This window comes from Mastigoproctus giganteus, chromosome 2, assembly GCF_048544385.1.
Source record: "Mastigoproctus giganteus isolate SK-2022 chromosome 2, ASM4854438v1, whole genome shotgun sequence".
Lineage (NCBI taxonomy): Eukaryota > Metazoa > Arthropoda > Arachnida > Uropygi > Thelyphonidae > Mastigoproctus > Mastigoproctus giganteus.
Window position 1 is genome coordinate 193,882,491 of NC_143576.1, and position 25,498 is coordinate 193,907,988.

Genomic DNA, 25,498 nt, shown 5'->3' on the forward strand with positions numbered 1-25,498 from the left:
GAGGCCAAATTGATTCACTTTAATTATTGCTACCTTGTATATGAACTGTACGTTGGTATGAAAATTGACAGAATATGAAAATACTGTACGTTACTTAAAATTAAGCTCACCTTAATAGCTTCCAATATATTATTTTTGATATCAAGGACCTTCTCCTCTCGCTCCCTATAATTAAGAATGCATTTTTAAATTGTGTCTTAGTCAAATTGTCAATACAGCCAGGCCTCGCATAACGCGAGTTCGATTAACGCGTGTTTCAGTTACCGCTATTTGAAAAAATTATACCGCTTTTCACTTTACACGATGCAAATTTCAGTTAACAGGATCTTTTTTTTTTTTTTTAATGCGATAATTGAAAAGGATTTGCATCGCGCGTCGGACGGGCAATAAACAAACGCTTGCCTGCTGCCCGCCTCGGTGTGTTCCATCCGCTAATAAAGTCAATGCAGACTTGCATTTAAAAATTCTAATTTTTTTAAATCAGAAAAAATTCTAATTTTTTAAATTTTTTTTTAAATTTTTAAATCTAAAAATTAGAATTTAAAAATTCTAATTTTTAAATCAGCCAGATGAAAATGTTACCGCGAAGGAGATAACGGTAAAAGAACTAGATGAAATCTTTCGTATCGCAGAGAACCTCAAAGAAAAGGTGTGAGGTTCTCTGCGATATTTATTTCGCCAGGACCCAGAGAAGATTGTCGGCTATCGGAAATTGATTGATGAAAAGAGAAAGTCAACACTGTTCAAATATTTCCACAACAGTCATTTCTTCATTGTGTATTTTATGTCAGAGGTTCCCAAACTTTCTCCGTTCAAGGCGCCCTTAGTGTCTCAGTAATTTTTTTCACGGCGCACCTAGACCAAAAGAAATATCTAACAGTTCCGTTTAGTAGTTAGGTCCAAACAACTTAATAAGAAATGGAAACTGTGGACTACCTCAAGCTAGTAGTTCGCGCGGTGTCCGACAGACGTCGAGTATCGCTGTGCTTCCATCGAAAATTTAAAATATTCCACGGCGCACAGTTTGGGAACCGCTGTTTTCTGCAATAAACATTTAATTCCATAATTATTTTCATTATATTTTACATTGTATACAGTTAAAGTTATTTAAAAGGTATTTTTAAAATTCTTTATAGACATTCGAAGGTCAAGGACCAATTATAATTTTTCCTATTGAATATTTTAATCGATTAACGCATTTCCGTTTTGCGCGATGCGTTCCCGCAACGAATTAATCGCGTTAATCGAGGCCAGCCTGTAATTAAATCATTTCAAATAAAACGGAATACATTTACAATATACATTAATCTATTAAAGCTAAGCTAGTTGTCTATTTGGTTCACACAAGAATTTATTACGACCCTCCTTTAGCGTCAAAGTTAAGCGCATTACTATAGATAAATTTCTCATCCTGTTAAATAAAACCAACTCGTTACTAAATATAGGGCCGTGCGGTATAGTTTAATTGGTGATGCAATCAAATACTTCCTGTCTCGGTACCATTACCTTGCTCGCCTGCTCCTCCATATGCCTTAATCTAAAGAATAGTTGGACCTAGAACAAATTTCATGCACATTAAATACTATAACAAAGATATAACGGGGAGGGATGGTAAGTAACGTTGGAAGATTCAAGTCGTAATGAACGGTTTATGATCAGTTCTAAAACTCTCTAATAGAAAGAGCATTCACAAATTATCAAGCTTTTTTGTTTTAAGAAATAAAATAACAGTAAAACTCTCTTTGTTAATGGAGCTTATGAATGATTTAAAGGAGGAGGGTAACAAGTACCATCAGCTTTTTACTAGAAATTTTTAGTATGCTTTTCACGACGCATTCAATCAGCCAATACAGCAAACACGCTATTAATTTATTTGGACACCGTCTTGTTCATAACAAGTGTCCCATAACTTTTGCTAGAATAGTGTATATCCTATTGTTATACTGGGTGGCGGGTAAAACTAAAATATGTACTTTATTTCTTCTTTTTTTTCTTCAGAAAATGCAAATATAATTTTTCATAATAACTTTGAATACGACATCGGCATATGGTGGCATATGTCGATGATCTTGTATTGCCTATTGAAGAAAATTCACGGATACAACTAGAAACCAGGTCACAGCAGGTTTTTCTTGAACTTAATAACTGGTGTAGTTACATAAACTGACTGTACCAGGAAACAAAACAAGGACAATGGTCTTCAAGGATAATTTTTCCAGTAGAAGACCCCCAGTTGTAAGAATGAATGGGTCGAGCCTAAAATGGGCAAGGCAATTAAAATATCTAGGCATTATGTTTAAACATATTATGTTTGACGGATCTTTGACTTTCAACTCACGTTATTTATCTATCAGAAAAGGCGAGGAAATTTATTGGGATGATTACTCGAATCACTAGAGTTTGCTGGGGAATAAAAGGTAAGGTGCTGAACTTGCTATATGAATGTGTATATTTATCCCCATGGTAACGTATGGTGCACCAATTTGGTTTGAGCGTGTAAGTGGTCAAGTATTTATTAGAAAGCTCAGTTCCATTCAAAGAGTAATGCTCCTTAGGATGTGCAAAGTCTGGCAAGAGCGTTGGAGTGTTTGTGATAAAGGGCAGATTACACAAAATTTTTTCCCAGATTTAAGAAATGCAGCCTCGATAAAACTCCAATGGTTTGCCCCAGACTTACAAGCTATGTTCTTATTGACTGGTCATGGTTCGATTAATGCAAAGTTGCATGATTTAGGAATTACTGAAAGATCTCATTGCCACTGTGGCAAAAGAGAATCATGGGAACATATTATATACAACTGTGAGGAGTACAGCGATCTACGAATTGAATTGGTATCTCGGGTTAGTAATCTCAATCTTATGGCAGAAGGCTGCGAGACAATTCTAGTTGATAAACAGGAGAACTTCTTGGCTTTCCAAGTCTTTGCAACTGCAATATTTCTTAGGCGGAAGATTCTTCTGCATCTGGAAGCTTTGGATTTGTAATGCTGTATGGTGTAGTGCCGAATTACCTAAAGTTCTGTGAAATCGTGGAGGCTTGAGTCTGCTATACCCACTGCAACTCCAGTTCCTTGTGCTGGCATTTCTGTTCTTGGCAGCTCCTTGTGCTGGCATTTCTATTCTCGGCGCAGCTGGCTTTCCAACAGACTGTGAACAAATGCAGCTCTTTCCAATGAAGTTTGGACTTTGTCTGAAATTTAATTATATGTATATTTATTTTTTATGTAATTTGATTATTTTCAGTTTGTTCATATCAATCTTTTTTGGTCATGTCAGGTTTTTTCCCTCCCTGTGCTTGGGCAAACAGAAGAGGGAGTATATAAGAGTACTGCTAAATTATGTGTAACTGACAGCGGGGTTGCCATTGGTTGGCAGGGACCGCTTTTACTAATAAATATCAATACGACTTCAGACAAACAGCATTTCCCATTAAAATATACCATTGTCAAACAAGTATTTCGATGGTATTTATTATGAAAGGAAAAAAGAAACTTTTTTTTTATGAATGCGGACTGGCTTGCAAGCTTTGTTCTCTTATTTATGTATAATATATACCGTACTGTTCCTAGGCGTCGAGCTTTTTAAACTCTTTTATCCTCATTCACAAAGTTTTATTATTTAAAAACAATGTTCAAACTGGAAAACATTAATAACCGGAACGCCATAAAAAGCAAGATTAAATAGATTTTTTGTCACTAACTCGTTTCTCTCTCTCTCTCTCTCTCTCTCACGGTAGCACAGTGCTTATGATCTATATCCTCTTCCATCATGCCAAAAAATGGCATGATGGAATGGCGTAAAAACAAAAGAAATTCTTATATGCTTTTCGATGTAGCTGAGTTACGGTCGACCGAATGTTAAATGATTATTATATCCGAAAACTCGTGTTTTTATAATTTACATAACATACGAACATAATACGCTATCTTCTCATTGCCTCAGTTACCTTTATGTAAAATGGTCTATTCAACACGCGCAAACATTATACATTAGCTCTCATTGGTTGTGACGTTTGCATTCCATGATTATAAATGTGGCAGAACTTATAATCGGCAAATATATAATGATGATCTTAAATTTTAGAAAGAATTGCAAGCCTTAATTATTAAAGGTCAACTTACAACGTTTTTAAAGGTCAACTTACGTAACAACGTTCCTAAACGCCCGGAATCACCATTTTGAAGAATATTTCTCGTTACTGGTAGTAATAATGAGTACAATACATAATAGAAACGCAAATAGCAATGAATTAGTCAGGTAACCAAATTATCTGACTTCAAAAATTTAATGAGGCTTCTCCCATTCTTTTCTCCGACGAGATAAACGCAATTAATATCAAGCAGTTTCCTTGAGTTTTACAATTTTTTTTTGTGTCGCATGATACTTTTTATTATATTTTTTGCAATTTAAATTAGCAGAATGGGGAGGTATCACGTGAAAAAAGATTGTTCTATTTTTACTGTCATTGATGTTATGAATATCGATTTCTGAAAAAAAGAGAACCATGTTTCACGATAGGTACGGAGTAAATTAAGAGTTAATGTTATGCTAATATGAAATTATCTAAAACGAAATTAATCATATACTAAATATTTATTCAAATATAATGAGAGTGCGTTGTGCGCTTTAGTAGATTGCGTTTTTAAATATTAACAACTGAGTGTGGGTGGAATTACGTTATGGCATTGGTAATAACATAACCAGGCGTAGTCAATTTTAGCTTTGGAAGAGTTAATTCTAATACTGGGTTAATTCCGAATATATGAGAGAGAGAGAGAATTAGTAAACAAAAGGAATTTTAACTTACTTTTCAGAAAAGCCTTGAATGTGAAGAATTTTCATCTGTTTAAGAATTGTTGTTTTTCCTGATTCACCGGAACCTGAAGGATAAAAATATGATTTATCAGTCAGTCGTCATCATCATCAAAACAAATAACGTTTAGTTAAGGTTTGGTGAATATTAAGCACTGTCATCTCTCATTGATCACCCCAAGGGCTCACATCTGGTGAGTATGGGCTTGGCACACCCAGGGTTCTGAGCTGGATATCATCATTCTTCTCTTTCTTGTTGATTCCTTTCTACCTCTCTCTCTCTCTCTCTCTCTCTCTCTCTCTCTCTCTCTCTCTCTCAGGGTAGCTTGAGAATTTTGTTTGGGCTGGGTTGGCTGGTGCAGCATAAGCCTCAGGCTTCCTTGCACCATATGGCTAATAATAATAATAATAATAATAAAGTAATGAAAAGTAGGGCCTACACTGTTCAGGGAAACTCGGTCACGGAGTGAAAATAGCCCATAAAGTCTCCCCGGTTATTGTTTTAGGAGCAACAGAGACTAAGGCCTATTGCTCTGTGTACATTATCTATAAATTGAGTGTGTTCTGCGGTAAAATTTTTGCTTTTCTGGGCGAAAAACTCGAGTTTCCAGAAGAAAAAACCATGCTACCCTCGTCTGAGACCTGACTCAGCCACACTGTAATAAAGAACCATAAAAATTCCCCACGTCATCGGCAGGACTCGAACTCGGGTCTTTTACATCCAGTGTGGGGAGGACGGCGATCCTACCAACTGCGCTACCCAGAGGGCGCTTCCCCGGTTTAATTCCCACGCACTGCCCTACCCTGCCATATGAATACATGCACACATGCTGTATGTAAACGTCCAAAGTAATTACGACTGCATGGATGCATATATTTTATGTATCACTGTTGTGTATATGTGCATATATATGTATGTTCTTATGTGTATGTGTACATAAGTTTTTTTTAATTTTTTTTTATGTCCTAGCCGCTGAAATCTCAGTAAATTACGCGGCAGGACCTGCCAGAGTAACTTAAGTCTACTGTGCTCCTGGTCTGCCTCCACGGGGCGAAGGTGGGGCAACGCTGGACTCCAGCTGAGGTCCAGCGGCTAAATGACCAGATGAACAACGGTACACGACATTACACAGGTACAATACCCACACACTTTTAAACCGGTGGCATTCCCAGGACACTGGTACGCCAGTGTCCTGGTACACCCTGTACACTCACAAAGAAAGCAACGCGGAGATGGGGGAAACCCCTGGTGCCGCATGACAACAATATACCTTACACCTTACCTTAATTCGCCCCCCCTCATCTTCGGTTTGCGATAGGAATCGTACCCGGGCCATCTCTACTGCAAAAGAGAGAGAGATAGCGAGCAGAGACTCTCAAAGGCGAATCCTCGGAGGAGAGCTGATGGGGCTAACCTCCTCCCCACACTGGGTGGAAAAGGCCCAGGTTAGAATTCAGTCAACGACGCGAGGAACTGTTATGGGCATTTTTCACTTCGTGACTGAGTTAATCGGTATCGACCGTAGAGAGAAAGCTCCCTCCCCCACTGGACACTCGGATTTTTTGTCCAGAAGAACAGGTAAATCGACAAGACAACATATGCAATTTAAGGACATAGGCATACGAGTTAGTTTTCGGATGGCCCTATGACAGTTTTTTTTTTTTTTTTTGTTCAGGGAGGGAAATGATTTTTGATGAAACATCTAGATGGAGCTAACCCACCCATCTAGTTTCATTAAAATTATATAATATAAAATATTTTATTTTATTGCATATACATGTAACAGAGAGGAAAGTGGAAAAGAAATTGCTAAAGCAAAACAAAAAAAGTACCTGGAGTAGATAGATTCTGTCCGATTATATTTAGGGGAGCAGCATAGGAGGTAAGCAAACCCTTAGCCATAATTATGAGAGCAACTTTAGATTCAGGAGAGCTCCCTATAGAATGGAGATGTGCAAATGTAACCCCAATTCATGAAGTGCGATCAAAGGAGGCCAAATAATTATAGACTTGCTAGCTTGACTTCTGTTCCTGGGAAAATAATGGAGTCACTGGTTAAAGAATTTATGCAGGACATTTTAAACAGGAAAGCAATTATACTGCAGTCACAGCATGAATTTGTTAAGGGACGATCTTGTCTAACCAATCTGATTGGATAAAAAAAATCGAATTATTATTTTAGGGTTGCCCGTAATTCAAAACATTAACCCGTATTTGTGTCTGTAAATTGCGTGTGTTCTATGGTCGATTTGCCTGTTTTGCTGGACGAAAAAAACCCCAGTTTCTGGGGAGAAAAACCTTGCTATCTACGCCTGAGACCGACTAACTCAGCCAAAGAGTGAAAATAGCCCATTAAAGTTCCTCGCGTCATTGACGGGATTCGAACGCAGACCTTTTCCACCCGGTGTGGGGAGGACGGTGACGATACCACTGTGCTACACGCGCAGAATCTGATTGGATAAGGTATAAGGTATAAGGTATGTTAGTGTCTAACGGCTCCTGGGATTTCTCCCATCTCCGCGGGTGTACATTGTATCGGGGCCAGAGATTTGAAGTGTGTGGGGGTCATGTGCTGTATATTGTGTTGTGCCCTTTGTTCCTCCGGTCTATTAGCCGCCGAGCCCCTAGTGGGACCCGACGTTACCACACCATGCCACGGGGAGGCTGACCGGGTGTACCACTGTAGCTAGAGTACTCTGGCGGGTCCTGCCACCTACTTTCCTGGGATTTCAGTGGCTAGGACCAGATTTGAGAATGAGATGATCGCTGTTTCTTGAGCAACGGTTGTAATTTTAACAGAGCGTAGGGTTGTTCGCTGATAACTTGTTCTAGGGCCAAATAGGTCGGGCAGTAATTTTGATGTTTTTAGATTTAGACCTGTGGGGAATGCGTGTGTGTGTATATATAAATATATGTATATACACACACACGCACACATATATATATATATATAAACTAAATAAAAAAAAAAAAAAAAAAACGTTGTGCAAGAGAAAAGTAAGGGAGGAAGGCAGAAGACTGGAGGGTAGGAAACAGAAGAAAGGGGCCAATAGGGAAGATGGCCCCTGATGACAGTGTGGCATGCCCAGTGCCTCACCAGAGAGAGGAGTGAAAAAAAAAATCATTCTGTAAGAGAAAAATAGGGGGGGGGCAGTAAAAGAACGGATGGCAGGAAACAGAAGAAAGAAGCCGAAAAAAAAAAATAAATAAAAAAATAAAAAAATAAAATAAAAAATGAGAGAGATATATACTCCGCAAGTTCAGGGTAGGTACAGCTAGCACGGCCAGTTAGTTGGAGCCGACAACTTGCTGGAAATCCAGCAGTGTGAGTGCTGCTATGGTGGATGGGTCATGTTCAGTAAGGTCTAGTTCAGGTGCCGTCATTGGGGCTCCATTTGGTGAGTCTGTGTCGCATCCAGACTGAAGGCTGGTCCAGTAGTCCATCAGAACGAACAGTGGGGGTGGTCAAAACCGGGAGTCCAAGATTGATGGTCAAGTCCAGGGATCGATGCTAGGCCTCTTCTTGATGAAATGTGTCACATCTGGTCGAGAGAAGTTTGTCCAGAAATCAATGATGAGGAATTTGTCAAGGTATGTGCGGACCCTGTCTTTTATTGCACTGCTGGTCAAGTCTTGTGCAAGTTGGTCCAAGGCGTTAGCATCCATGGCTCAATGATGCGTAGCAACAATTGGCAGTCATGGTTGTTATGACCTATTGATTCGGATACTAAAGTGGTGGTAGCGCTTTCTGCCTGGAAAATAAGTCCATTGCAAATTGAGTCAGAGCTCGGTAAGTTTCTTCATTCTGTAGGGTGAGGTGTTCTTGATTTTGGTAGTTGAAGCGTAGTTTTGTTATTAGGATCCTCCTGAAGTCCTCGTAGATTTCACAGCTGTGGGCAAGGTGCTCCCACGTCTGATCCTCTCCACAGTGGCAGCGGGGTGAGTCTGAAATTCTGAAGTCATGTAGTTTTTTCTGGAAGGAGCCATGTCCAGTGAGGAGGTAGGTAGCATAGAGTCCTGGTGAAAACCAGATCTGATTGGATAGTATGATGCAGTAACAAAGGAACTAAATATAAAAAATAATTTAGATATCATATACTTGGATTTTGAGAAAGCCTTTGATACTGTCGCACATAAAAGGCTGCTGCACAAATTGGAGTAGTGTGGCATTAAAGGCAAGTTACTCATATGAATAAGAGGATGGTTGAGTGGGAACAGACCGAGATTGGTTATTAATGGACATCGCTCTTCATGGACTAATGGAGTCCATGAAGAGCAATGGAATAGTGCAGTGTCCAGTGCTGGGCCCGTTCTTGTTTGTAATATTTATTAATGATACTGATGAAGGTATATCAGGCCGAATGTCTCAGTTTGTAGATGATATGAAGGTTGGTAGGATGGTTAATAACAGTAACCAGGATACGCTATAGCAGTGAGATCAAGATAAATTAGACAGTTGGGCTGAGAAATGGCAGCTGAAGTTTAACATTGGCAAATGCAAGGTACTACATATGGGTAGCAGTAATTCCAGATTAACTTACCAACTGTGCGGTATTATATATTCAGGGTAGTGGAAAATGAAAAAGACCTGGAGGTTAAAGTTAATTTTGCTGTATATGAAGTTCTTTGAAAGTCCTGTATGATATACAGGACTTTGCTAGCAAGGATAAGGAGGTGATTATCCCTCTGTAAGGCAATAGTACTGCATACAGGTCTGCAGGCCTCATTTTAGAAAGAATGCAGTTCTGCTGGAATGGATGCACAGAAGAGCAACGACGTTGGTGAAGTTAAAAAAAAGTATCCTTACCAAAAAAGTTTTCAATTCTGCAAATTGCAGTCTCTGGAGACTGGGAACCTGCGTGAAGATCTAATTGAGGTGTTTAAGGCCTTGAATGGATTGAGCAAGCTCAACTGATGGGATTTTTCTTCTTGCTCAGACTGCACACATGAGGGAGCATAAATTCGAACTGAGGAATGATGGTTTCAGAATAGATGGGGAGAAGTTTGTCTTTAGCAAGCAGGTAGTTTTGAGGTTGCCCAAAACTACCTGCTGGCTAAAGGCTGGCAACTGTTCCAGTTGACTGCTGGAACACAGTTCCATCTGTTGTTGTGAAGTGGATAGCTTAAAGAAGTTTAAGGAAGAACTGGACAGACTATTGGGGGGAATGGACAGGTTATGCGGGAAGTTTATTTATTTATTTTTTTAATTTTATTTATTTTATTTCTCTAGCGAAGACTGCCACAGCAGTCTTCGCTAGAGAATAGATGTGCGGAAATTTGCCTTTAGCCAGCTGGTGGTTAATTGCTGGAACAAACTTCCATCTGTCATTGTGGAAGTTGATAGGTTGAATAAATTTAAGGATGAACTGGACAGGCATTCGGAGGGACTGGTGCGATTTTTTTTTTTTTTTTTTTTTTTGGCTGATGCTGCATAAGCTCATACACTTGCTTTCTTGCATCACATGCCACTACTACTACTACTACTACCTCGAACACCGTGATACGTTACGTGCTTCCATTTTGATCTTTAAATCCGTTTATAAAGTGAATCTGAAGTATTTTTTCAATATAAAATTATATTTCCGTCTTGTGCACAGTGGTTATAAACACAGTCTTCCCACACGCGGTATAAAACGCCTAATTTTGAATCCCATAAATAACGAGAAGAATTTAAAACTTGAGTGGATTTTTCGATCTCAGGCGAAATAGTGTTTTCTCCTGGAAACAAGGGTTTTTGTCAAGCAAAACTTTCGTCAAATAAACTGGCCGAAGAATATGCGCAGTTACAGACACAATATATTTACATCTCATAATCTTAGTTGCTTTGGCGCTTAACACACGTATGATCCAACCTAGCCTAACCGTCCTGTGCAAATATTAAGAAATCCTCTCATTTTTGCTATATGTATCGCCATTTAATGTCGTCCAGAAATACCTCTTTTCAGACAACCTAAGACCACCTAAGACTACAACTAGGGCCGCGATAAACGCGATAAATGTATCCTATGCTCATATGATCTGTTTTGAGGGATGAAAATACCCTACACCTTTCGGCCCAAGGCAGATTAAGTCTGTTGTGCTTATTAATCCTTTGAAGTTTCAGCCATCAATTGTGGCAATAAATCATTCCTATTTGCAAATCGAACTACAAAAGCTTTCTAAACCAACCATAAGTGGCACAAAGACTGCACTAGCATGGTGCTCTCTCTCTCTCTCTCTTATTGAGTGGTTTTTTCGGGCCGGAACAATGTTCTGGTACTTTTTTTTTTCTAAATGTTTGTTGTTTATTAAACTACACGGTCCACCATTAGAATTACGAAATCCAAATTTTTATGTCCGAACTTTGTTGCGGTATCATCGTCCTGCTGTTGACCAACAAACAAAAAGGGCAGTCACACAAGAATACGTAATCGATCCTGTATAGGAATTTCTATGATCTTCTGAACAGTATTTTTTATATTATTTTGGAATTTTTGTTTTCGTTTTTTTCTTTACTGATTTTTAAAATTTTTTGTCTTTGTTTTTTACTTTTAAAATTTTTATTTAATAGTTATAAATAAATACTGAACAAATATTCTAATCTTATTTATTTTTGCAAATGAAAAAAGCGTAGGTAACTATTTGTAGCTAATCGACGAGCGTTCCGGTACTATTTTTTTTTAGCAATACACCTCTGCTCTTATTATGTGTGTGATGAAATATCTGGGGCCCACCATTTGCAACTTATGAACTTATTTGGTATCTGTGAAAAGTCAGACCTGCTTTCGAGAAACTTGTATGGTCTTGCTATGTGTTTAACAGTTTCGCTATATGTAGCATGGTGGGGCTGGTATCATAGGGGTGAAAAATTATTTGCTCATCCTTTACTCCTGCTGGTCGGAACTCTACAACTAACAGGAATCATATTATTACTATCGTTTTGAAAATTGCCCAGTTTCTTACATCCTGCCCATATTCATTCCCAACCTTTCTTTTCTCTCGTCCTCCCTTCACTGGTTGGAAAAGACCTGAGTTCAAGTCCATTGATGGCGTGAGGAATTTTTATGGTCCTTTTTCACAATAACGCTGTGTTGGTCGGTTTCAAGAGAGAGTAGCATTGTTCCCCTCCCCGGAAACTTGGGTTTTTCGTCCAATAAACAGAAAATCTACCACAGAACACACGCAATTTACAGACATCATATACGGAGTAATATGGCCTAAGTCGCTAATGCTCCTAAAACCCTACAACAGCAACCTCCTTTTCTCCTTAAACATTTCTATCTACAGACTATCCTGAATACGTTTTTAGCAGTCTTCTGCCGTCAAGTTACACCTTTTGACTTATCTCCAATATTGTACCATATCTGAACTAAAGAGGATATCAACAAAACCTCCTGGGGAGCATGCTTAGAATCCCTGCCGCCTATAATCGTGAAGGGCTGTATTGTTGGCTTTATCAGAACATTGAGTCAACACAAATAATATAACTGCAACATGACTTACGCGTACATACTTGTGTCTGTGACGGTTGGTAGGATATCGTGATAAAATAATCTTTCGGGCAGCAAAATTTGCTGATATTGGAACGGATAAATATACAGTAGTCAAAGTTAAAAATAATTCCCTGATTTTGCTTTTAAGTAATGTTCAATTTAGAGTATTTAGATTCAGCTAAAGATGTATTGCATAAGACACGAATAAAGCATTATATTTCTCTTCGTTTTAAGATGGCTGCTTACTTACAGAACATAAAATTGCAGAACACATTATAAAAACCAGTTTTATAATAAAATGAAATAAAACGGCTAAAATGAAAATGAAATAAAACAGCTAAAAGGAAAAATTTATATTTATTCATTTTTGCTTCTGTTTTTGGCCGATTAACACCAAAGGCAGAAGCCCAGCCAATTTGCATTTTAGTAATCTAATAGTCCTGGTAGTCGAAATGTAAATTAATACCAGTAAACTATAGAATACCAAATCTGACAAATATATATTAGCTAATGGGAACCTGAACACATTCCTCTGAACACTTTTTCCTCGACCTCCATGTTACTACCCTAATAAATAAAATAGTTAATGCTTTTCGTGAATAGATAGAGGTATACTTTGCAACTAAAATCGCAATAAAAAACAAAATTTAGTAAATAATAAAAGAAAAACTACATATACATGTACAAATATACATCTCTGATCTCTACACGCACAAAACGTATAAGGCCGTTTAGCTATGGTTGCCGTAAAGAGCTGATCTGTTGCATTAAGGCAAGATAACTTTAAACAAATCATGTTTCAAAAAAAAAAAAAAAAAAAAAAAAATATATATATATATATATATATATTTTTTTTTTTTTTTTTTTTTTTTTCTATGACTTGCTAATTTGTTATACTCAATCGCTGGCCCAGAAAACCCTTTCGTGCGTACGCACGTATGTATACTTTTAATGTATGGACTTTCCAGTGTACATACTTATATGAACGTATACGTACATACATTTACGTTCGTATACGTATATGTATAAGTACATATAGGTATACGAACATCCTTCATAAAATGAGGTCTCCAGACCTGTTCAGTTTGTACATGGTACAAACTGAACAGGTCTGGAGACCTCATTTTATGAAGGATGTAGAGTTGCTAGAACGAGTACAGAGAAGGGAAACAAGATTGGTGAGGGGAACGAAGGGGTCCTCTTACCAAGAAAGGCTTAAATTCTGCAGAGTGCAGCGTCTGGAGACTAGGTACCTGCGAGGCGATCTGATTGAGGTGTATAGGTCTTGAATGGGTTGAGCAGGCTCAATGCCAATGGGATTCTTCGGTTGAGCAGGCTCTTGCGAACCTGAGGGGGCATAAATTAAAATTGAGGAAAGACAGTTGTAGGATGATGGTTTTTTTTTTTTTTTTTGGTAGTTGTTGGCGCATCAGCTTCTGTGGCCATAATGTACCTCCCAAGGTTTTTGCAGTCCTTTGATCCAAGCCCGAGGCGAGATTCGAACCCGCGACCTTTGGGTTGCTAGGCAGGCACTTTACCCACACGGCTAGCCAGGTCGGCTAGGATAGATGTGCAGAAATTTGCTTTTAGGCCAGCTGGTAGTTGATTGCTGGAACAAACTTCCATGTGTCGTTGTGGAGGTTGATAGCTTAAATAAATTCAAGCAAGAACTGGACAAACTATTAGAGCGAATGGATGTGTGAAATTTTTTTTTTTTTTTTTTTTTTTTTTGGCTGATGCTGTATAAGTTTGCTTTCTTGCATCATATGCCTCTACTAATGGTAATGCCGTATCTGTTTTTCGTATATGTGCTCTATAGAGTACATTTTGAAAGTCGTTTCAAATAACGTGTCCCCTTGTGTATAGAAATATTCAAATAAGTGCTGCCATATCTGTGTTTATATATAATTGTTTAACGATTTTTTTATGTTTTCATGATTTTTTGTTTTAATTTTTTCGAGTTTTTCATGATATTTTGTGTTTTCATGATTTTTTGTTTTAATTTTTTCGAGTTTTTCATGATATTTTGTGTTTTAATGATTTTTTCATAATCGTGTTTTTCATAAGACGGGGCCACAGGTAACACACGGTTATAGTCTGAAAATTTCTCTTATGGTGAACTTAAAAAGAGTAGAAAATTGGAACTTGTCATCTTCAAACATCTGCAAATTAAGAAAATACATGGATGGGAAAAGGGAAGGAAAAAAAAAAAAAACAGATAACGGTTTGAATACCACCGAACACAGTGCATTAGGTTTAATTCTTGTTGATATGAAACAGGGAAGATGTGTGAACCTATGAAAGTAGAAATAATAAAACCAAATGCAATAAAATACTGGGAAAAGAGCCACAAAGAAAGTAAGCATAAGTGTAGATCATGGAGAAATTATTATAATAGGGGAAAGAGAGAAAGTTGTAATTAGATAAAATAAATTTCTTGTTAGCAAGATCGAGGGCATCGAATGTTGGAAGGCGCTTAGAGTAGCAGGCTGCAGACTGCGGCGAAAATTAAATCGTTAGGGAAGTGGGGATTTGGTTTGGCAGTGTTGCCTAGGAAACGGCAAAAAAAATTTCTCTGGTATGTGACATTAATATGTGCGAGATTAAAAATGGGAGACAAAGGGAGATTTAAGCAAAGATCAAGATATAGATATTGAAAACAACGAGCAGTAAGGAGAGAGGTACAAAACGGGATGGGGTGGAGGTTGAAACAACAAAACAAAAAAAAAAGATAAAAAGCCAAAAAGCAGACTGCGTACATCGACAGATATAAGCATGATGTCAGTAAAAGGAGCTTGGGAGATGGAAGAGATAGGAAAAGTCAAATGGTGAGAACAAGAAGAGAAAATAAAAGAGACTTAGCCTTGCAGACATATGGGCACCATCAGAGAGGAAGGGGGAGGCCTTTTCCATACCTTTTGATAGACGGTTCGCTAGCTGTCTTCGTGTTTCCTCCTCTCTCCCGATCCCTAGAAAAATGTCTGGAGACGTTCATGTGAACACGTGCGGATGAAAAGAAAACGGCCCCTCTAGTCGATGTCCTTAGGGGTGGTGAAATTTTATGGAAATTCCCTCTCAAGTTTAGCACTTCTGTTCACTTCTGCTCAACAAAGCAAGAAACAGTGAAATGAGAAAGTACTTAAGACAGAAGAAAAAGAGCAAATGAAATTATTGGAGACGTCAAAAGGGGGCGGGAATAGATAGAACGAAATGACTATCAAATTAAAATACAAAAAATCTAATATATTTAAATGTAATAATAAATAGGAAACAAAGGGTCGATTGAAGTGAGAAGAACGAATTTAAATTTATTAATAAATAGCAAGTTAGTTAATGTACACAGTTCGCTCTTTTAACCAGTATACTGTATCTTACGACACCCACTCGAGGTTTTGTAATATTTTACTTATTTACTCCTGGATTTTTAATAAAAACTGAAATGAAACACTTATTTCAGCTTTATGCTCTGATTAATATAATATTAAGAGATACAGGAAAATATAAAAGGTAGCGATGCATGATTTATATATTTAGTAAACAGATAACAAACAACGAGCTCGTCAAAATAACAACGAATTACATATGCGTGAACCAAGAACATTTCTTTACATCTACAATTATCCCCATATTCCTCCGATGAGCATAAGGCAATAAACAATATACATTACTTCAACTACAATATAAAGTATATGGATAATCTATGTGATATGTATGAAAAAGAAATAATAAATGCTGAATTTCTATTCGCCCGATTTTAATGAAATATGGGAAGACTCGAAAAATCTTTCTAAAAGAACTAAATATAAAATTTTATGAAATGCCTCCATTGGAGGACGGACAGCGTACGGACATGGTGAAAGCAATAGACGTTTTTCGATAATCTGTAGATATCCTTCTATAATAAAAAAAAAAACAATGAAGTGATTTGTTGATAATAATTTATTTTTTTAGATGCGTTCGCATATACTGTATATGCATAAGCGCCTATTGTCTCATCGTCTGTCTCTCTGTCTGTCCACATGTAATAATATAAAATTTATGAAAATCCGTCCACTGGAAGTAGATGGATTTTCATAAATTTTATATTTTGGTGTTTTAGAAAGATTTCGAGCCTTCCCAAATTTCATTAAAATCTTAGAAATGGAAATCCGACAATTATTATTATTATTTTTTTTTCATACATAACATATAGGCTATCCATATACTTTATATTGTAACTGAAGCACTGGATTGTTTAGATTGCTTGGACTGTTTGTTGCATTGCGCTGATTGGAGGAATGATTAGGTGGTACGCAGATGTGCAGAAACTAGACATTCTCGGTTTGCTCATAAAAGTCTGAGAAGCTTTTATGAGCAAACTGTTTGAGAAGCTTGTTTTTATTATCAGTTTACTCAATATATAAATCATGTTTTAACGCTATTTGTGTATTATAATAATCACAGCAGAAACGTGCTATGCTACTAAAATCCAAAATAATTAAGTAAAGTTCACTACGAAAGTGTTTACAGCACACTACAATCTGATTGTGCGTGTTGCAGTTTGTTTGATTTATTAAATCGATTTATTAAACCTCCGATTAAAGCTTTCATCGGAGGGTCTACCAAAAAAAAAAAAGTGCTGAGACGGATTCAGTAATATATAGACTGGAATGCATTTCCTTCAATGTTCGTGCGTCAGAATAGCATTATTCCAGAGATGATGAAGCACACCTGGAATTCTTCATTGGGAATGGCTCTCAGTATTCCCATCTTATTTTCAATAATGTTCTCTTCTTCCTGTTGTCAAATATTTCTGAAAGTTTCGCTTTTAGTTTCTAAAAGACGAAAGGACCAGAAGGGACTAGATCGAGAGTAGGGAGGATGTTTTACAGCAGGAATGTTGTTTCGCTAGATATTTAGCCACAGATTCAATCAATTCAATGAAACGTAAAAATTCCATTACATCTTTACATTTCATTCGAATTGGCTATGCTTTTTCCACTTGTTTCTAAACTTCTAAAATGATCAGAATCTGCCTCCATGACTTAAACACACACACACACACACACACACACACACACACACACACACACACACACACACACACACACACACACACACACACACACACACACTTCACAGCACCATTGCCACCTCATCTTCGGCAAACAGCCCTTCGCAGCGTGATAGCAAATAATAAATAATAAAATTTAGACATATTTAATTTCAGAATATGGTGTTCTTACCCAATAAAAGTAATTTGATGGTGCTGTTATACTGCTGTGCCCATTTGGCGATTTTCTTATCTATTTCTTTACTAGCTCGCCGAGCTGGGTCTTTATTAGCGAAACAACTCGTCAGAACCTCCATCCCAGTGGCTTTATAAATAAAGAAAATTAATTATTTTAGCGGTCACTAAGAAACAAAAAAAATATCGTTAAATTATCATCATCATTATTATTATTATTATTATTATTATTATTATTATTGGCCATATGGTGCAAGGAAGCCTGAGGCTTGTGCTGCACCACCCAAAAAAAATTCCCAAGTTACCCTGAGAGAGAGAGAGAGAGAGAGAGAGAGAGAGAGGAGAAAGGAATCAAGAAGAAAGAGAAGAATGATGATATCCAGCCTCGGGGCCCTGAGTGTACCAAGCCCATACTCACCAGATGTGAGCCCCTGGGGTCAAATATAATAGAATATCGGACCTTTCAAAAATAATAACCACACATCAGAATTTAGCTATACGAAAAATATTCTCTTATAATAATAATACAATACAATATTTACTAGTCTTCAATTAAATTACATCAAAAATTCATTAAGAATTTTAGAATCCTTATCAACAAGTTATTGTTACACATTTACTCAAACACAAATTTAATTATAGAGTTCTCAAACTCACTTCCTGAAAAAAATGGGGGGGAAGGAAGGGGAATAATAATAATAATATGATATCTAGTTGCATGCCAATCATCTTTAGTCTGTCTCGGCATGGACTCAAAATAAAGAAATATGTAGTTTCTTTGGTATATTCAGCCATGCAGATTGGTTAGTTGTTTATAGTTAATTACACTAGCCAACAAAAAATATTTTTTCATACCTCCGCAATGAAAATATGTGATTCTGGAGGAAAAAAACGCGTTGATTCCGAAAATCACCATCAAAAATCTTTATCGCGTCTACATCAAAAGATGTACCAACGTTTAATACCAAAATAGAGGAACATACGTATAATTCAAGTTTGTAATACAAATGTAAAAAAACATTATACGTTCCATTATATGTTTAGAGGATAGATTTACAATCCTGAGAACATGTCACAATCAGTTAATACTTGGAAAACCTTGGCACAGCCTACAAAAATCCTTACCAAAAACGCTGTGTGTTCTCTTCAAATTGAAAATTGGTGCATTGAAATTTGAACCTAAGAACCATAGGTCTGATCATGTTTATCACAAGAAAACGAGGCCAGAATCGATTGCTAAAATTAAGAGAATTAGCTTATATCTGATAAAATAAATCAGTATGTCATACATTACTGGCTAGATTATGCGAAATTGGCATATTTTGGTGTGATGTAACTCCCTCTACATTTAATAACTGTAACGTGATGTGAATCTATCGTGATTTTCGAAATCTACGCATAAAAATTGGTTAAAAACAGCGTTTAAGTTCTTGGAGGTACAAAGCACTACAAAATAGCCGTAGATACATGCATGCATGTATCTACGGCTATTTTGTAGTGCTTTTCCAAAAAAAAAAAAAAAAAAAACTGCGTCGTAAAGCAATGTCTCCATGATCCAATAGACTTATGGGTTTTCCCATGGATCTATTGGTCAAGTTGTTTTTAGCGAGGAATTAACTATCCCCACCTTGGAAACTTGGGTTTTACATTCAGAAAAACAGGAAAACCGATCACGAACAAATGCAATTCACAGACACTACACTGTGCCTCGCTTTAATTGATTTGGGTCATAAAGGAACAACATGAAATTCTCTAAGCAGCGCAGACGGGCTGCTTTGACGCCTCATAGGTTTTTTTTTTTTTTTCCTGATACACAGCTATTTTGCCATGAAGGATAAAGAGATGACTTTCCAATTGTATAAAGCAATATTTAGGCTGCATCTTGAGTACTGCATTCAGGTTTGGAAGCTTTATGTTAGGAAGAATCTGTTGTAATGAGTGCAGAAAAGAGCATTAGGACTAGTCAGAGAAAGAAGGGTACTCTTACCAGGAACAACTTGAATTCTGTAAATTGCAGCTCCGAAAACTAGGCATGTGAAAGGAAACCTAATTGAAGTGTTGAAATGATTAAGTAAACTTAATGCTATTGGCATCCTTACTCTTTCTTAGAAGACGCACAAGGAAATATAAATTTAAATTGGAAAAGGATGGTTTCAGGAAATTTGTTTTCAGCTAGAGAATAATTGAGTGTTGAAATAAAATTCCTCCTAGTGTTGTGGAACTGATAGTTTTAATAAATTTATTTAAAGAACTGGAGAAATTATTAGTAGGGATGGGTAAACTAAGTGGGTAGTTTTCTATGGTTAATTTTGCATAAGCTTTCTTCCTAGCATTATTTTACCACTGCCAATAATAATGCTAAAAACAATTGGTCTTCACATTGTCCAATTAACTAAACCCGAACTTAGGGACTAAATGATTATTTTCGGTCCTTCAGTGTACAACTTCCATGATCACAATGGTGAGGTTATTTCCCATTTAGAATTTTATTCTACTGCAGGTTCGATTTACTTCTGAAGGTAGGAATTCCTAATAAATTTTCTGCTGAGTGTATTTCGAGTTATTTAGCAGTTAACTCAAGTAGATTTATGAAGTTAAAATATTCATTCCAAAGCAATACTGTCTTGCCTGTCTTTTATAATGTTCACTTTTCAAAAAACGCCGTTTCGAAGACGCTTTACGGATCCTCTTGAGAATACCTATAATTAGCTAATATGCTGAGAAACATACAGATTGATGTCCGAGGAAATACTTTTTGATCTCTGACAATAGAAAATTGAATGGACTTTTTTTTTTTTATTAAGTGAATTTTGGCAATGAACTTATTGCGCATTTTACGAGTAGTTCTGCAAAGTTCATAATCAGGATTTGAACTAACACGCTAGTAACATTAACCCGTGGCCTTGTAGTCCCGAAGGGTACACTGCGATGTTCATGTATTTGTTGTTGATATGAAGATTTCTTATCATTCACTGTAGGTTATACAAGATTGCATCTGATAAATTACTATAATTTCCGGACGTTTTAGAGGGAAAATTTTGGGAAACAATATTTTACTGCATATATTTGAAATACAAATTGCTTCTCTAACTCCCATTAATTTTTCACCCATTCGTCCTCCTGGGAAATCGTTGGTCGCCTCATTCGCCACTCCTCACTCATGAATATTTTAAAGACTATTAATTGTGATGTTGGCTATAGCTTTCTGGAGTTGATTCAGTAATCGTCTTTTTTTGTTTTCCCCTCTTACTGTGTGCCCTCGTGGGAGCACAGTTGGTAGGATCGCCGCCCTCCCCACACCGGATAAAAAAAGACCTGAGTTCGATTCCCGTCGATGACGTGAGGAATTTTTGTGGGACTTTTTCATAACATGGCTGAGTTAGCTGGTCTCAGGCGAGGGTAGCATGGTTTTTCACCAGGAAACTCGGATTTTTCTTCCAGAAAACATGAAATCGCCCTAAGAGCACACGCAATCTACAGACAGTATACACAGAGCCTTAGTCGCTGGTACTCCTAAAACCCTACAACAACTCTTACTGTGTGATCTCAATTTACTACACAATAAGCGATTTCAACTTGCCGATGCGTAAGCATGAGGCTGCTCTTGTGGGCCTTGATGTCACTCTTCGGACCTTTGATCTTACACGGTTTTTGGCGCCGGCTACTAGAGGAGATCAAGCACTTGACTAATATTCCATAACCTATCAGGCATCCAGCTCCTGCCTAGCAATTTCCAATTCCAATCGGATCATCTGCCAATTGCGTGTCAATTATCCATACAGGGAAATTGCACTGAGTTACCAGATGAGTATGCCGCTGAATTGCCTAGGTTTGCCTTCTCTAATAGATATCTGAAGCCGAACATCGTTTTACAGTGCCTGAATGGATTTGACTGGGGACGCCTATATTCTGAGTCCATAGAGGATGCCATCACGGTCTTGTCCGAACAATTGAAGTTAACTGCACTACGTGGTGCAGCCAAGAAAGTCAGGATTTGTAGCAGGTCGAATCGGTGTTTTAATAAGGAAACCAAGCTGGTCTTCATCAGGAAGCAGAAGGTCTACCGGAAATGGCAGAAATCACAACTTTCCTCAGACCTTACCATCTTTAAGAAAAAAAGAGCTTACTTCCTGAAAACGAAAAGGCAAGTTCTAAACCAAGTTGTTCTCGATCGGTTGAAGAGGGGATGGAAGGATTCTTTAACATCATACAAATCATCATGTCATTGACCAAAAGCTCGTACAGGAATGGGCACAGTGCAATTTCCTACAGGCAGATTGTCCCTATCCAGATTCCCCTCTCTCTCTCTCTCTCTCTCTCTCTCTCTCTCTCTCTCTCTCTCTCTCTCTCTCTCTCTCTCTCTCTCTCTCTCTCTCTCTCTCACACACACACACACACACACACACACACACACACACACACACACACACACACACACACACACACACACACACACACACACACACACACACACAGGAGGACTGGTTATCTAGGGCTCGGATGAATGACATAGAAATATTTATAGAAACCCTGATTGATGTCATTAACAAATTACCCAATAAAGCTACTGTAGGACCAGACGGTTTCCCACTATTCATAGTAAAAAGATGCACCACATACATAGTTGACCTTATAACTTCACATTTTCAAATGAATCCTACAATATGGAATCGTTCCATAAATTTGGAGATCCTATCATGTCAAGCCCATTCCAAAGATTAGGAGACCCTATCATGTCAAGCCCATTCCAAAGATTAGGCAAAACTAAATCTCCGAAAGATCTGCGACTAATCTCCATCGGTTGCTCTTTACTTAAAATCTTTGAAAAAGCGATTCAGACAGCAATTGCCCAGCACTGCTTTGGTTATAGGCCCGGGTACCTTCATACCGTTTTGCACAAGAGATCAACAACCACCAGTCTTCTAGACACTCTCTTCAGAATCCAACAAGCCCTCAATAGCAAATCCCAGATTGACATCATCTTCTTGAACATTAAATCGGCATATGACAGAATATACCTTCCAGCTCTGTTTACCATACTTAAGCACTACGTCGGTCTGGCAGATACCTTGCTACAGATCTTGAAGTCAATTCTATTTCCCAGACATCTGTCTGTTACTGTCAACGACATCCAGGTAACTTTCGACGTCACAAGAGGCATCCCGCAAGGGAGTATGCTTTCAACCATCCTGTGCGCAGCTGTTTTGGAACCTTTCCTAGCATGTAACTCTAGCTTTGTTTCTTATGTCGACGATCTGAAGTTCTACGTAAGTTCAAATCATCCTCATCAGAATTTGGGTATTAACCAACATGCCTCTACACAGATAAGGAAACTGGAAAACTATCTAGCCACAATTGAGCTGAATCTGGACCCTCCCAAATCTGCTCAACTACCGATAACCAAAAAAAGAGTCAAAAATTATGTTAAAATTTTCGTTAGCGGTGAAAGGGTGTAAAGAGTAACTTCCCATACAGACCTAGGCCTCACCTTCCAGCCTCACTTTGTCAGGATGAGACAGAAGACGTACGCAGCACTTTGGGCAGTGTGTCAGGAGCTCGTTGTTGTGCATCAGCCAGCGCTGCTTTGTTGGTACATCCTGAGGTGCATTACCCTTATTATTCCTCTCTACGCATCTGAAATTTGGTCATCTGCTCCTGCCTCCCACCAAAAAAAGTACATCAGTCTGGAACATTGGTTGCTCAGATGGATGAACAGGTGGTGGGCCACCCTTTTACTATCTCCAGATCCATCTTCCAAGCTAATCGAGGCACCGCTCCCTGGAGACTTCATCACGAAAAGAAATGCACTCACGCCAGCTCGTCTTATCACAGGTCGAATTGATGCTCCGTCTATATCTCCATTAATCTCTGGGCCAAAGAAGACAAGAGAAGAACACCCCGACTCCTGCCTCCCTCTGCGGCTTACGCTTACAAACATTGATTCCCTTAGGAACATGTTCCCGGTCAATTGCCTTCAGATCTACAATAAATTAGGTATCCACCCTGAGAAGCTCTCTGAGGACAAGCTCTACAGAAAGGAAATACTTAAGAACTGTTACCAGCTAGAGAATCTATGACGTTCACCTATATCTAGACTTTTTTTGTCTGCTGCATTTATCTTGCTGTTTATTACAAACTTTGTTTTTATTTCGAGCTCTTGTAAGGTCATCTCTGTAAATATGTCAGGTCGAGCCCGCACGTATTCTTGTACATTGAACGTGTGGTTCCTCGCATCTTAGTATGTCAATTTCACACCGTCTTGGCACATTGCCGTCCCGGAGTGGCCAACAGTTTCTTGGGGTAATAAATTGATAATAATAATAAAAGAGCTAGCTTTTTTGAAGGCAACCTGGAAGTTTTGACCATACTGTCTCTAGCCATGACTATAGATAAAGATATCACTGTGTGCATTTACTATACCTTCAGACCATAAGATGCAGGAGAAATTTGGGCATTATTTACCAGGAAACGTATGCCTTGTGGACGGCCTGTAATCAAGTCACAAAGGAGGTTAGGCAAGCGAAGGCAGATTACAAGAAATGTTTGACAAAGGATGCGAAGAAAAAACGGTAAAGACTTCTTTACTTATATAAACTCTAGAAGGAAGGAGATGAATCAGATCGGTCCACTTGATATTGATGGTTGGTTCGACTATTGACGATCCTGCTCAGATAGCTGACAAACTGAACGAGTATTTTTCATCTACATTCACACATGAGGAATTCTTTAGGGATGTGGACGACAGAAGCTTATTAAACTCTAACAGGGAGCTTAACGATTTTGTAATAACTGAGAGCAAAGTGGATAAGAAATTGTTGAAGTTAAATATAAGAAAGGTACATGAGGTGGATGGGATCTATCTAGTTATATTAAAGGAAGTGGCAAATGAAGTAAGCAAACCTTTAGCCATAATTATGAGAGCAACCTTGGACTCAGGGGAAGTCCCCAGGGACTGGAGATGTGCAAATGTATCTCCAATTCACAAAGGGAATCAAAGGGTAACACGAGTAATTACCGACCGGTTAGTTTAGCTTCTGTTCCAAGGAAAATAACAGTCGCTGGTTAAAGAAGCATTGCAGGATCACCTTGATAAGACTGCAGTAATAATTCAGACACGGCATGGGTTTTGTTAAGGGAAAGTCTTGTCTATCAAATTTGATTGGATACTATGATGTGGTTACAAAGGAACTGGCTGCAAAAAATAATTTTGATATCATATACTTGAATTTCAAGAATTTCTCCCACTCCACAATGGTGGAGTGGGAGAAGACAGAGAGTGGTAATCAATGGATGCTGCTCTTCGTGGAATAATGTTATTAGTGGAGTCCCTCAAGGTTCCGTGTTGGGCCCACTGTTGTTTTGTATATTTATCAATGATATTGATGAAAGTATATCAGGCTTAATGTCCAACAACCCTGCCAATCTTTGTATGCAGATGATACAAAGGTTGGCAGGGTTGTTAATGACAGTAATGGCAGTGAGTATGCTACTGAAACAGGATCTAGAAAAGTTGGGCAGATGGGCTGAGAGGTGGCAACTGAAGTTTAACATTGACAGATGCAAAGTACTGCATATGGGTAGAAGTAACCCCAGAGAAACGTACAACTGTGTGGTACTACACTTAGGGTGACAGAAAATGAAAAAGATCTGGGAGTAATTGTGCAGTCAGATATGAAGTATTTTGAGCAGTGCAGACAGACTGACAAAGCAGGTCATGGGATATTGGCAATGATATACAGGAATTTTACTAGTAGGGAAAAGGAGGTGATTATCCCTTTGTATATGGTAATGGGCAGGCCACGCCTCGATTATTGCGTACAGGTCTGCAGGCCTCATTTTAGGAAAGATGTAGAGTTGCTTGAGCGATAGAGAAGGGCAACAAGATTGGTGAGGGGAACAAATGAGGTTCTCTTACCAAGAAGGCTTAGGTTCTGCAAATAGCAGCGTCTAGAGACTAGGCAGTTGCGAGGTAATCTGATTGAGGTG

At 38.1% G+C, this 25,498-nt stretch overlaps 1 protein-coding gene across 1 annotated transcript in view; it reads right to left on the bottom strand.

Annotated features, from left to right (window-relative positions):
• Positions 1–17,634, bottom strand: part of LOC150089872 (guanine nucleotide-binding protein G(s) subunit alpha-like) — a 114,272-nt gene extending 96,638 nt beyond the window's left edge. The window contains exons 1-3 of the mRNA XM_090390117.1: positions 17,511–17,634; positions 4,808–4,880; positions 111–165 (exon numbers count right to left, since the gene is read on the bottom strand). Coding sequence (XP_090246243.1) covers positions 111–165; positions 4,808–4,880; positions 17,511–17,634 — 252 coding nt within the window. The remainder of the gene's footprint in view (positions 1–110; positions 166–4,807; positions 4,881–17,510) is intronic.
• Between the last annotated feature and the right edge of the window lie 7,864 nt (positions 17,635–25,498).